The 14,306-nt window shown below is 47.1% G+C and overlaps 1 protein-coding gene across 1 annotated transcript in view; it reads right to left on the bottom strand.

Moving 5' to 3' along the window:
* The window catches only part of LOC135543129 (interleukin-18 receptor accessory protein-like), a 28,442-nt gene extending 14,299 nt beyond the window's left edge, over positions 1-14,143 (bottom strand). The window contains 8 exon segments of the mRNA XM_064970205.1: positions 4,523-4,660; positions 5,326-5,489; positions 6,115-6,244; positions 6,983-7,048; positions 7,247-7,424; positions 9,256-9,418; positions 11,916-12,177; positions 12,341-14,143. Of these exon segments, the coding sequence (XP_064826277.1) occupies positions 4,523-4,660; positions 5,326-5,489; positions 6,115-6,244; positions 6,983-7,048; positions 7,247-7,424; positions 9,256-9,418; positions 11,916-12,177; positions 12,341-12,428 (1,189 nt within the window). The 5' untranslated portion in view covers positions 12,429-14,143.
* Positions 14,144-14,306: the final 163 nt, after the last annotated feature.

The following is a 14,306-nucleotide window of genomic DNA, read 5'->3' as shown; positions in this document are numbered from 1 at the left end:
GAGACATTCATCTACAGAGTCAATACAGGGAAGGAGACAGAAGAGACATTCAGGTCACAAGGTCAATACAGGGAAGGAGGCAGAAGAGACCCAGGTTACAGGGTCAATACAGGGAAGGAGACAGAAGAGACATTCATCTACAGGGTCAATACAGGGAAGGAGACAGAAGAGACATTCATCTTCAGAGTCAATACAGGGAAGGAGACAGAAGAAACATTCAGGTTACAGGGTCAATACAGGGAAGGAGACAGAAGAGACATTCATCTACAGAGTCAATACAGGGAAGGAGACAGAAGAGACATTCATCTTCAGAGTCAATACAGGGAAGGAGACAGAAGAGACATTCATCTACAGAGTCAATACAGGGAAGGAGAGAGAAGAGACCCAGGTTACAGGGTCAATACAGGGAAGGAGACAGAAGAGACATTCAGGTTACAGTGTCAATACAGGGAAGGAGACAGAAGAGACATTCATCTACAGAGTCAATACAGGGAAGGAGAGAGAAGAGACATTCATCTTCAGAGTCAATACAGGGAAGGAGAGAGAAGAGACATTCATCTACAGAGTCAATACAGGGAAGGAGAGAGAAGAGACATTCATCTTCAGAGTCAATACAGGGAAGGAGAGAGAAGAGACATTCATCTACAGAGTCAATACAGGGAAGGAGACAGAAGAGACATTCAGGTCACAAGGTCAATACAGGGAAGGAGACAGAAGAGACCCAGGTTACAGGGTCAATACAGGGAAGGAGACAGAAGAGACATTCATCTACAGAGTCAATACAGGGAAGGAGACAGAAGAGACATTCATCTTCAGAGTCAATACAGGGAAGGAGACAGAAGAAACATTCAGGTTACAGGGTCAATACAGGGAAGGAGACAGAAGAGACATTCATCTACAGGGTCAATACAGTTTATTGATGAATCATTGAAAATTAGGTGTTCTTTTTTATTTCAATTTGAACTGACCCCAACCCTTTTTTAAACACATAATACAACACATCGTACTGCAGTGATCACAGTTAGGACAGTGATGACAGTTAGGACATTGATGACAGTTAGGACAGTGATGACAGTTAGGACAGTGATCACAGTGATCACAGTTAGGAAAGTGATCACAGTTAGGACAGTGATCACAGTTAGGACAGTGATGACAGTTAGGACAGTGATCACAGTTAGGACAGTGATGACAGTTAGGACATTGATGACAGTTAGGACAGTGATCACAGTTAGGACAGTGATGACAGTTAGGACATTGATGACAGTTAGGACAGTGATCACAGTTTGGACAGTGATGACAGTGTTCACATTTAGGGCAGTGATGACAGTTAGGACAGTTGATCACAGTTAGGACAGTGATCACAGTTAGGACAGTGATGACAGTGATGACAGTTAGGACAGGGATGACAGTTAGGACAGTGATCACAGTTAGGACAGTGATCACAGTTAGGACCGTGATCACAGTTATGACATTGATCACAGTTAGGACAGTGATGACAGTTAGGACAGTGATCACAGTTAGGACAGTGATGACAGTGATGACAGCTGGGACAGTGATCACAGTTAGGACAGTGATGACAGTTAGGACAGTGATCACAGTTAGGACAGTGATAACAGGACAGTGATGACAGTTAGGACAGTGATCACAGTTAGGATAGTGATCACAGTTAGGACAGTTAGGACAGTGATCACAGTGATGACAGTTAGGACAGTGATCACAGTTAGGACAGTTATGGCAGTGATGACAGTTAGGGCAGTGATGACAGTGATCACAGTAAGGACAGTGATGACAGTGTTCACAGTTAGGACAGTGATGACAGTTAGGGCAGTGATCACAGTGATGACAGTTAGGACAGTGATCACAGTTAGGACAGTGATGACAGTTAGGACAGTGATCACAGTGATGACAGTGATCACAGGACAGTGATGACAGTTAGGACAGTGATCACAGTTAGGATAGTGAACACAGTTAGGACAGTTAGGACAGTGATCACAGTAAGGACAGTGATGACAGTGTTCACAGTTAGGACAGTGATGACAGTAAGGACAGTGTTCACAGTTAGGGCAGTGATGACAGTTAGGACAGTGATCACAGTTAGGATAGTGATGAAAGTTAGGACAGTGATGACAGATAGGACAGTGATGACAGATAGGACAGTGATGACAGTAATGACAGTGTTCACATTTAGGGCAGTGATGACAGTAAGGACAGTGATGACAGGACAGTGATGACAGTTAGGACAGTGATGACAGATAGGACAGTGATGACAGTGTTCACATTTAGGGCAGTGATGACAGGACAGTGATGACAGTTAGGACAGTTATGGCAGTGATGACAGTTATCACAGTGATGACAGTTAGGACAGTGATGACAGATAGGACAGTGATGACAGTAAGGACAGTGATGACAGTAAGGACAGTGATGACAGTGTTCACATTTAGGGCAGTGATGACAGCTAGGACAGTGATCACATGTAGGGCAGTGATGACAGTTAGGACAGTTATGGCAGTGATGACAGTTAGGACAGTGATGACAGTTAGGGCAGTGATCACAGTGATGACAGTTAGGACAGTGATCACAGTTAGGACAGTGATGACAGTTAGGACAGTGATCACAGTGATGACAGTGATGACAGTTAGGACAGTGATCACAGGACAGTGATGACAGTTAGGACAGTGATCACAGGACAGTGATGACAGTTAGGACAGTGATCACAGTTAGGATAGTGAACACAGTTAGGACAGTTAGGACAGTGATCACAGTAAGGACAGTGATGACAGTGTTCACAGTTAGGACAGTGATGACAGTAAGGATAGTGTTCACAGTTAGGGCAGTGATGACAGTTAGGACAGTGATCACAGTTAGGATAGTGATGAAAGTTAGGACAGTGATGACAGATAGGACAGTGATGACAGATAGGACAGTGATGACAGTAATGACAGTGTTCACATTTAGGGCAGTGATGACAGTAAGGACAGTGATGACAGGACAGTGATGACAGTTAGGACAGTGATGACAGATAGGACAGTGATGACAGTGTTCACATTTAGGGCAGTGATGACAGGACAGTGATGACAGTTAGGACAGTTATGGCAGTGATGACAGTTATCACAGTGATGACAGTTAGGACAGTGATGACAGATAGGACAGTGATGACAGTAAGGACACAGTGATGACAGTGACAGTGATGACAGTTAGTTAGACAGTGATGACAGATGTGATGACAGTTAGGACAGTGATCACATGTAGGGCAGTGATGACAGTTAGGACAGTTATGGCAGTGATGACAGTTAGGACAGTGATGACAGTGTTCACATTTAGGGCAGTGATGACAGGACAGTGATGACAGTTAGGACAGTTATGGCAGTGATGACAGTTATCACAGTGATGACAGTTAGGACAGTGATGACAGATAGGACAGTGATGACAGATAGGACAGTGATGACAGATAGGACAGTGTTCACATTTAGGGCAGTGATGACAGTAAGGACAGTGATGACAGTGTTCACATTTAGGGCAGTGATGACAGTTAGGACAGCGATGACAGATAGGACAGTAAGGACAGTGTTCACATTTAGGGCAGTGATGACAGTTAGGACAGTGATGACAGTGATGACAGTGTTCACATTTAGGGCAGTGATGACAGTTAGGACAGTGATCACAGTGATGACAGTGATCACATTTTAGGACAGTGATGACAGGGAGGACAGTGATGACAGTGATGACAGTGATCACAGTTGTTAGGACAGTGATGACAGGTAGGGCAGTGAGGACAGTGAGGACAGTTGTTAGGACAGTGATGACAGTTTTTATTTTATTGTACCTTTATTTAACTAGGCAAGTCAGTTCAGAACAAATTCTTATTTTCAATGACGGCCTAGGAACAGTGGGTTAAGTGCCTGTTCAGGGGCAGAACAACAGATTTGTACCTTGTCAGCTCGGGGGTTTGAACTTGCAACCTTCCGGTTACTAGTCCAACGCTAGGCTACCCTGCCGCCCCAGTTAGGACAGTTATGACGTAATTTCAAAGAACTGACAACAACTGGCTTTTTTCCAGAACACCCAGCCATCTTTCTGTGTGGTTTGAGGTTGTAACTAGTCAAGTTGAAACAGTCATTTCCTGATGGTTAGATTTGAGGTTTGCCTAGATGCTAGATAGCTTTTATCTGGCAGTGTGTGTTTTCATGTGTGTGTAAGATTGGGAGTGGAGGAGATGGACACCATATAACAACCAATAGATACTTGGTAAGAGTGGGAGGAGAAAACCCAAAATTAAGATATCCTGTGATTTGTTTTCCTCATATCTTATCTTGTCTGTCTGTCTGTCTGTCTGTCTGTCTGTCTGTCTGTATGTCTGTCTGTCTGTCTGTCTGTCTGTCTGTCTGTCTGTCTGTCTGTCTGTCTGTCTGTCTGTCTGTCTGTCTGTCTGTCTGTGTGAGTGAGTGAGTGAGTGAGTGAGTGAGTGAGTGAGTGAGTGAGTGAGTGAGTGAGTGAGTGAGTGAGTGAGAGATGTGTTTCTGACCTGTGGTGGTCTGTTTGTATGGGACGTAGATTCTGTAGAGAATAGAGATCTCTAGCCAGTAGACGTGCACTGTAATGCCAATCCCAGCTACAAACAGCAGAGACACCACCGGACACACTATCACCAGCACACGGGAAACTGAAACAATATTACAACATACACATTATAAACTGGGTGGTTCCAGTCCTGAATGCTGATTGGCTGACAGCCGTATACCACAGAGATGACAAAACATGTATTTTTGCTGCTCTAACTACGTTGGTAACCAGTTTATAATATCAGTAAGGCACCTGGGGGGTTTGTGATATACTGCCAATATACCACGGCTAAAGGCTGTGTCCAGGCACTCCACATTGCGTCGTGTTTAAGAACAGCCCATAGCCGTGGTTTATTGGCCACATACCCACACCCCCTCGGGCATTATTGTTTAATTATAACACATCGGAGCGTTGTTGTCTCAGATAACAGTATGACAAGATATGGTTATTAAGTAAAAAGATACATTGCTAGTGTTCTCTGAAAAATGGATCTGACTCGTGGTAGGCTAACCTTGGTACCCAGAACCAAATCAGATGTAATGAGAGACTAGGGCTGCGTTCCAATCATCTACTTCCTCTAGATGTGTGAACTTGTTCATTACTGCCAACAAATTGAAAAGCATTGGATTGGACCAGGCAGGTGCCAGAAGGAGTTGTCATAAAACAGTCATTTCATTCAAAATCCATGAAGGGAAGTGAACAAGTGCACACTTGGGGAGAAAGGAGAGATGATTGAGATGCACCCCATCAGTATTCTTCTGGTACCTGCAGATTTCCTTGTCAGCCTGATGGTGGCGCTGCTGTTGCCTACAGAGTTCTGGGCCAGACAGGTGAAGGTGGAGTCGAGGTGTAGCTGAGTCACCTCCGGGATTTGAGCTGTCCTGGTGACCGTGAACTCAAACTCTTCAATACTCCTTTCCCACACCTGCCTGGAGAGAAAACAGAAGGTGACCCTCTGGTCGACTATGAAAAGCCAACTGACATTTACTCCTGAGGTACTGACCTGTTGCACCCTTGACAACTAATGTGATTATTATTATTTGACCATGCTGGTCATTTATGAACATTTGAACATCTTGGCCATGTTCTGTTATAATCTCCACCCGGCACAGCCAGAAGAGGACTGGCCACCCCACATAGCCTGGTTCCTCTCTAGGTTTCTTCCTAGGTTCTGGCCTTCCTAGGGTGTTTTTCCTAGCCACCGTGCTTCTACACCTGTATTGCTTGATGTTTGGGGTTTTAGGCTGGGTTTCTGTACAGCACTTTGAGATATCAGCTGATGTAGGAAGGGCTATATAAATAAATTTGAATTTGATTTGGTTGTTGCCCAAATGGCATCCTGTTCCCTATAAAGTACACTGTGCACTGTGTAGGGACTAGGGTGCCATTTTGGGACGTAGGCATAGCCTACAGTGATACACATTGTTATTTTAATGATAGGTAGGTGCCTGACTGAAAAAGGTTTAATGAATGAATCATTCATTCATTAATGTTAATGCTTAATATACAATAATACATGACAAGCATCAACAACAAAAATTAGATCCAACTCACTGTGCTTCCATCTCCATCAGTTTCATCATGCCTTCATGGTTGCTATGGGAACTGATCCACCACTGGACCACTGGGTCAAAGGTCCTCTGGAACCCAAAATGCGCCTGACAGCTCAGATTATGAGGCTCCCCTGGGGAATAGAGGGTTGATATAAGGACTAGGTTGCATCCCCATTACCTATATAGTGCACTACCTCATAGGGCTTTGGTCTAAAGTAGTGTACTACCACATAGGTCTCTGGTCTAAAGTAGTGCACTACCCCATAGGTCTCTGGTCTAAAGTAGTGCACTACCCCATATGTCTCTGGTCTAAAGTAGTGCACTACCCCATAAGTCTCTGGTCTAAAGTAGTGCACTACCCCATAAGTCTCTGGTCTAAAGTAGTGCACTACCCCATAGGTCTCTGGTCTAAAGTAGTGCACTACCCCATAGGTCTCTGGTCTAAAGTAGTGCACTACCCCATAAGTCTCTGGTCTAAAGTAGTGCACTACCCCATAAGTCTCTGGTCTAAAGTAGTGCACTACCCCATAGGGCTCTGGTCTAAAGTAGTGCACTACCCCATAGGTCTCTGGTCTAAAGTAGTGCACTACCACATAGGTCTCTGGTCTAAAGTAGTGCACTACCCCATAGGTCTCTGGTCTAAAGTAGTGCACTACCCCATAAGTCTCTGGTCTAAAGTAGTGCACTACCCCATAAGTCTCTGGTCTAAAGTAGTGCACTACCCCATAAGTCTCTGGTCTAAAGTAGTGCACTATATAGGGAATAAGTTGCCATTTAGGACTAAGCCATAAACTGGTGAAACACAATGATCATACTCTATACACCTGCCATCATCAAATCAATCATTCAACCTCAGGCTCTGCACTCACCCAGCTCCACGCCCTCCTCGTTGCCATGGGGATAAGTAATCTGTGGAGGGTCTTTGGTGTCAGCGGCTGTGGAGGTAAAAGTGACATTTACGAGAATGTGTGTGTACAGTATGTGTGCGTGCATGTGAACGAGCATGTGTGGTGTGCGTGCGATTCGTAAGTGCGTGCATGTGATCGTGCTTGTGTGGTGTGCGTTCATCTGAGCGCTCTTGTGTGGTGTGTGTTGGGAGGCAGAGCCTGCAGCGACAGTCCTCCCGTACTTACGTATGACCGAGACGTTAACAGATCTCCTGACTGTCCAGGGGATCCCGTTGTCTTCGTAGGTGTAGTCACAGAAATACACTGTAGCATCAATCACATAGACAGTACCCAGCAGAAGAGTATAACTGTCTTCCACAGAGATAGTCCTCTTATCCTGTAGCTCACACACAGGCCTGGCGTCCTGCAGAGAAACCCATGATGTAAAGCCATTATTCACTTGTTTGCCTGTTTCAGTCGTTTGTTCATTTCTTTGTACGTTCGTCTATTTATTCCATACATGTGTTGACCTGTCACAGGTGAGTAGGTGTGTAACCGGGCACATGGGTGTGTAAGGCTTGTACTTGTGTTTACTAAAGGTTAGGAGTTTGTGTAAAGTCTTAGATGCAGTGGAATGATACCATCATTACATTCTGAAGAGAAACAAACATCAGGTAAAACCTGCCGTCTATCAATATACCACCCATCTACCCACCCACCCAACCACCCACCTACACACCCACCCACCCACCTACACACCCACCCACCCACCCACCCAACCACCCACCTACACACCCACCCAACCAACCACCCACCTACACACCCACCCAACAACCCACCTACACACCCACCCAACCACCCACCTACACACCCACCCACCCACCTACACACCCAACCAACCACCCACCTACACACCCACCCAACCACCCACCCACCCAGACACCCACCCACCTACACACCCACCCAACCAACCACCCACACACCCACCCAACCAACCACCCACCTACGCACCCACCTAACCAACCACCCACCTACCCATCTACCTACCCACCCACCCACCCAACCACCCACCTACACACCCACCCACCTACACACCCACCCACCCAACCACCCACCTACACACCCACCCAACCAACCACCCACCTACACACCCACCCACCCAACCACCCACCTACACACCCACCCACCCACCCAACCACCCACCTACACACCCAACCAACCACCCACCTACACACCTACACACCCACCCACCTACACACCCACCCAACCACCCACCCACCCAACCACCCACCTACACACCCAACCAACCACCCACCTACACACCCAACCAACCACCCACCTACACACCTACACACCCACCCACCTACACACCCACCCAACCACCCACCCACCTACACACCCACCCAACCAACCACCCACCTACACACCCACCCAACCAACCACCCACCTACACACCCACCCAACCAACCACCCACCTACCCACCCACCCAACCAACCACCCACCTACACACCCACCCAACCAACCACCCACCTACCCATCTACCTACCTACACACCCAACCAACCACCCACCTACCCATCTACCTACCTACACACCCACCCAACCAACCACCCACCTACCCATCTACCTACCTACACACCCAACCAACCACCCACCTACCCATCTACCTACCTACACACCCACCCAACCAACCACCCACCTACACACCTACCCATCTACCCACCCAACCACCCACCCACCTACACACCCACCCAACCAACCACCCACCTACCCACCTACCCAACTAACCACCCACCTACCCAACCAACCACCCACCCACCTACACACCCACCCAACCAACCACCCACCCACCCACCCACCCACCCACCCATCCACACAACCAACCACCCACCTACCCACCTACCCAAAAACCCATCTACCCAACCAACCACCCACCTACCCATCTACCCACCTACCCAACCAACCACCCACCTACCTACCCACCTACCCATCTACCCACCTACCCACCTACCCATCTACCCACCTACCCAACCACCCACCCACCCACTCACCCACCCATCCACCTACCCACCTACCTATCTACCAACCTACCCAACCAACCACCCACCTACACACCCAACCAACCACCCACCCACCTACCCACCCACCCACTAACCCACCCACCCACCCACCCATCCATTCATTCATTCAACCATCAATCCATCCACCCAACCATCCATCCATTCATCCATCCAAAAATCTGCTGGAATAATCACCTTGTACCATGTGACCTCTGACCTCTGTGTCTGACATTTGATCCCAGGGCATGGGATCCTGCCACCTTTGCCCAGAACCAGAGTGACTCTGTTCTCCTCTGTGTCCCTGCACCCCAGGCTGGCCCTCTCCAGCACCTCCACATAGACATGGATCACCATACCACTGTGATAAAAACAACACACATTCACACATTGTGTCTTGGAAAGGTCAAATACAGGCAAACTGTTTTTCAAAATAGAACCCAGGCAAACTGTTCAAAGTAAGAACCAAATTTGTACTGTCTTTGTGAAGGCGTTTTGGTCCTGAAGAGAATTCATGTAATGACGTGGCATGTTTTGGAGAGTTACACTACTTCACTTCATCCGTCCATTCCACCAAAGCTTCTCTCACTTCTTCTGATCAAAGGGCAGGAAACAGAGAGAGGGGCCTATCCAAACAGAGTCAATACAGACTACCTACCCTGTGGAAACAGAGAGAGGGGCCTACCCAAACAGAGTCAATACAGACTACCTACCCTGTGGAAACAGAGAGAGGGGCCTACCCAAACAGAGTCAATACAGACTCCTACCCTGTGGAAACAGAGAGAGGGGCTTACCCAAACAGAGTCAATACAGACTACCTACCCTATGGAAACAGAGAGAGGGGCCTACCCAAACAGAGCCAATACAGACTACCTACCCTGTGGAAACAGAGAGAGGGGTCTACCCAGAGTCAATACAGACTACCTACCCTGTGAAACAGAGAGAGGGGCCTACCCAAACAGAGTCAATACAGACTGCCTACCCTGTGAAAACAGAGAGAGGGGCCTACCCAAACAGAGCCAATACAGACTACCTACCCTGTGAAACAGAGAGAGGGGCCTACCCTAACAGAGTCAATACAGACTACCTACCCTGTGAAACAGAGAGAGGGATCTACCCAAACAGAGTCAATACAGACTACCTACCCCGTGAAAACAGAGAGAGGGGCCTACCCAAACAGAGTCAATACAGACTACCAACCCTGTGAAAGAGAGGGGCATACCCTAACAGAGTCAATACAGACTACCAACCCTGTGAAAGAGAGGGGCCTACCCAAACAGAGCCAATACAGACTACCTACCCTGTGAAACAGAGAGAGGGGCCTACCCTAACAGAGTCAATACAGACTACCTACCCTGTGAAACAGAGAGAGGGATCTACCCAAACAGAGTCAATACAGACTACCTACCCCGTGAAAACAGAGAGAGGGGCCTACCCAAACAGAGTCAATACAGACTACCAACCCTGTGAAAGAGAGGGGCATACCCTAACAGAGTCAATACAGACTACCTACCCTGTGAAACAGAGAGAGGGATCTACCCAAACAGAGTCAATACAGACTACCTACCCTGTGAAAACAGAGAGGGGGCTTACCCAAACAGAGCCAATACAGACTACCTACCCCGTGAAAACAGAGAGAGGGGCTTACCCAAACAGAGCCAATACAGACTACCTACCCCGTGAAAACAGAGAGAGGGGCTTACCCAAACAGAGCCAATACAGACTACCTACCCCGTGAAAACAGAGAGAGGGGCTTACCCAAACAGAGCCAATACAGACTACCTACCCCGTGAAAACAGAGAGAGGGGCCTACCCAAACAGAGTCAATACAGACTACCAACCCTGTGAAAGAGAGGGGCATACCCTAACAGAGTCAATACAGACTACCTACCCTGTGAAACAGAGAGAGGGATCTACCCAAACAGAGTCAATACAGACTACCTACCCCGTGAAAACAGAGAGAGGGGCTTACCCAAACAGAGCCAATACAGACTACCTACCCCGTGAAAACAGAGAGAGGGGCTTACCCAAACAGAGCCAATACAGACTACCTACCCCGTGAAAACAGAGAGAGGGGCTTACCCAAACAGAGCCAATACAGACTACCTACCCCGTGAAAACAGAGAGAGGGGCCTACCCTAACAGAGTCAATACAGACTACCTACCCTGTGAAAACAGAGAGAGGGGCCTACCCTAACAGAGTCAATACAGACTACCAACCCCGTGAAAACAGAGAGAGGGGTCTACCCAAACAGAGTCAATACAGACTACCTACCCCGTGAAAACAGAGAGAGGGATCTACCCAAACAGAGTCAATACAGACTACCTACCCCGTGAAAACAGAGAGAGGGATCTACCCAAACCGAGTCAATACAGACTACCTACCCCGTGAAAACAGAGAGAGGGGCCTACCCAAACAGAGTCAATACAGACTACCAACCCCGTGAAAGAGAGGGGCCTACCCTAACAGAGTCAATACAGACTACCAACCCTGTGAAAGAGAGGGGCCTACCCAAACAGAGTCAATACAGACTACCTACCCTGTGAAACAGAGAGAGGGGCCTACCCTAACAGAGTCAATACAGACTACCTACCCTGTGGAAACAGAGAGAGGGGTCTACCCAAACAGAGTCAATACAGACTACCTACCCTGTGGAAACAGAGAGAGGGGCCTACCCTAACAGTCAATACAGGTGACCTACCCTGTGGAAACAGAGAGAGGGATCTACCCAAACAGAGTCAATACAGACTACCTACCCTGTGGAAACAGAGAGAGGGGTCTACCCTAACAGTCAATACAGGTGACCTACCCTGTGAAAGAGAGGGGCCTACCCAAAGACCGTCAACAGACTACCTACCCTGTGTGGCATGTGTACTTCCCAGAGTCCTTTGCAGTAACGGTAGAGAACCAGAGCGCGTTCCCCCGTCTTGTCACGGCCCCGTCATCTCTGTCTCTGTTGGTTTCCCCTTCGGCCTTGGACCAATCAGCTTCCTCAGAGCTGGCTGTGATGTTGTAGAGGCGCTCACAGAGACCGGCGGACTGTGGTTTGGTACATTGCATGACAAACCCCTCCCCAGAGAAAGCTTTGTAGCCGTACGTCTCTGAGCCTGGCTTCAAACCTACACGTGTCACACAAGAAAGACATCTCTCACTCCACACAGATCTATGTATAACGCAATTAATACTGACGGCATATGATAAGTCTATATGCACATGGAATATCTACCTGGTCAAATCTAGAAATGTTGTTTTATACAATTGTTTGATAATAAAGATAAGTACCTTCTTCCTTGTCCCAGCGACTTTCACAGAAGTATCTCTGCAGAAAACATGCCATGATTGCTAAAGCCAGTGACGGTCCAGGGTGCATCACTCCGTACCACTTCCTTCATTCCAATATCCAACCCACCACTGCGGTGTCATAACTGTCATCTGGGTTTGCTGGAAACAGAATCTCTTTCGCCACTCTAAAACCAGACAAATAGCTGTCAGTCCCTTCCTTTCCTAGTAAATGAAAAGGGACTCGTCTGAACTACTTTCCCTACGTTCCACTACTCTGTTCTCATTTCGCCACTAGTCTGTGCAGCTCGCCTCTTAAGACGGTTGGAAACCAATCATATCTGATACTGGCTTCCCTCAGAGATGCACCATGTGAAATCATGACCACCAGTTTCCTGTGTCAACGTCCATTTCCTGGTTAGATGCAGAGAGCTCTACTTCTCTAGAAGTTTCACACCATCTCTGGGATTCTGTGCATCTGTGGGTAGACGGAGTGTGAAATGTGTATGTAAGGCTGATCTGTGATGTAAGAGAAGGCAGCTGTGGTACAAGTCCAAAACATTTATTGAAGCACAGTTTCAATACATTAGTAACACTGAACAGTGGTGAGTCTATAGACCAATACATTGCAAACAGAGTAGGGTGGACAGATATGTTCTGTAATGAATGATACAGGCTTTGGCACAGCCTCTCAAGACTTGGTTTGACATCTTTTGACAGAATCAGTGAGGCTGTGTCCCATATAGTCCACTACTTTTGACAGAATCAGTGAGGCTGTGTCCCATATAGTCCATTACTTTTGACAGAATCAGTGAGGCTGTGTCCCATATAGTCCACTACTTTTGACAGAATCAGTGAGGCTGTGTCCCATATAGTCCATTACTTTTGACAGAATCAGTGAGGCTGTGTCCCATATAGTCCACTACTTTTGACAGAATCAGTGAGGCTGTGTCCCATATAGTCCATTACTTTTGACAGAATCAGTGAGGCTGTGTCCCATATAGTCCACTACTTTTGACAGAATCAGTGAGGCTGTGTCCCATATAGTCCACTACTTTTGACAGAATCAGTGAGGCTGTGTCCCATATAGTCCACTACTTTTGACAGAATCAGTGAGGCTGTGTCCCATATAGTCCATTACTTTTGACAGAATCAGTGAGGCTGTGTCCCATATAGTCCACTACTTTTGACAGAATCAGTGAGGCTGTGTCCCATATAGTCCACTACTTTTGACAGAATCAGTGAGGCTGTGTCCCATATAGTCCACTACTTTTGACAGAATCAGTGAGGCTGTGTCCCATATAGTCCATTACTTTTGACAGAATCAGTGAGGCTGTGTCCCATATAGTCCACTACTTTTGACCAGATCCTATAGACCCTAAGTACACTGTATGTCCAGGCTTAAATGCCCAAATAAAGGCTTAATAATGAATACCATCTCGATAAGACATAACTAAAACACCACGTACATTAACACAACACAAGACAAATGCAATCAGTCGTAAAGGACTTCATCAACACATGTCACAATCCCATCTACTCATACTATGTGGATTATGAGACAATTCTTCATCTACATATCCTGTCTGGACATTCTGTTTACTGTTGTTCACCAGGTCAACTTCCTGGTTCGTGTCAATGTACTTGGTGATTCTATTGTGATTATTACCATAGCAGACTCCTACACACAGTCCTGTGAAATACCAGGGCCAAGGAATTCATGCATTTCTTCTCAATGTCATTTCTGTCTCATGTTTTGTTGGGAGTCAACGTAACTACACTGAGGTGTGACCTGCTGCTGTGGGTGGTCTTGGTCATTCCTTGAATCTCTTAAAAAAACATTCTGTGTGCTGGGGGGGGGGGTCTGGCCCCACCATTCTGGTGACAGAGAGAAACAGGTAGAGCGAGAAAGACAATTCTTCTGTCTACTAGACAAGCAGAGTCAATGGGTCTTAAAGTAGCTGTCCAG

The sequence above is a fragment of the Oncorhynchus masou genome, chromosome 7 (assembly GCF_036934945.1).
Source record: "Oncorhynchus masou masou isolate Uvic2021 chromosome 7, UVic_Omas_1.1, whole genome shotgun sequence".
In the NCBI taxonomy this organism is placed as follows: domain Eukaryota; kingdom Metazoa; phylum Chordata; class Actinopteri; order Salmoniformes; family Salmonidae; genus Oncorhynchus; species Oncorhynchus masou.
The sequence above is the reverse complement of the archived record's forward strand: the minus strand, read 5'-3'. Positions and strand labels throughout refer to the sequence as shown.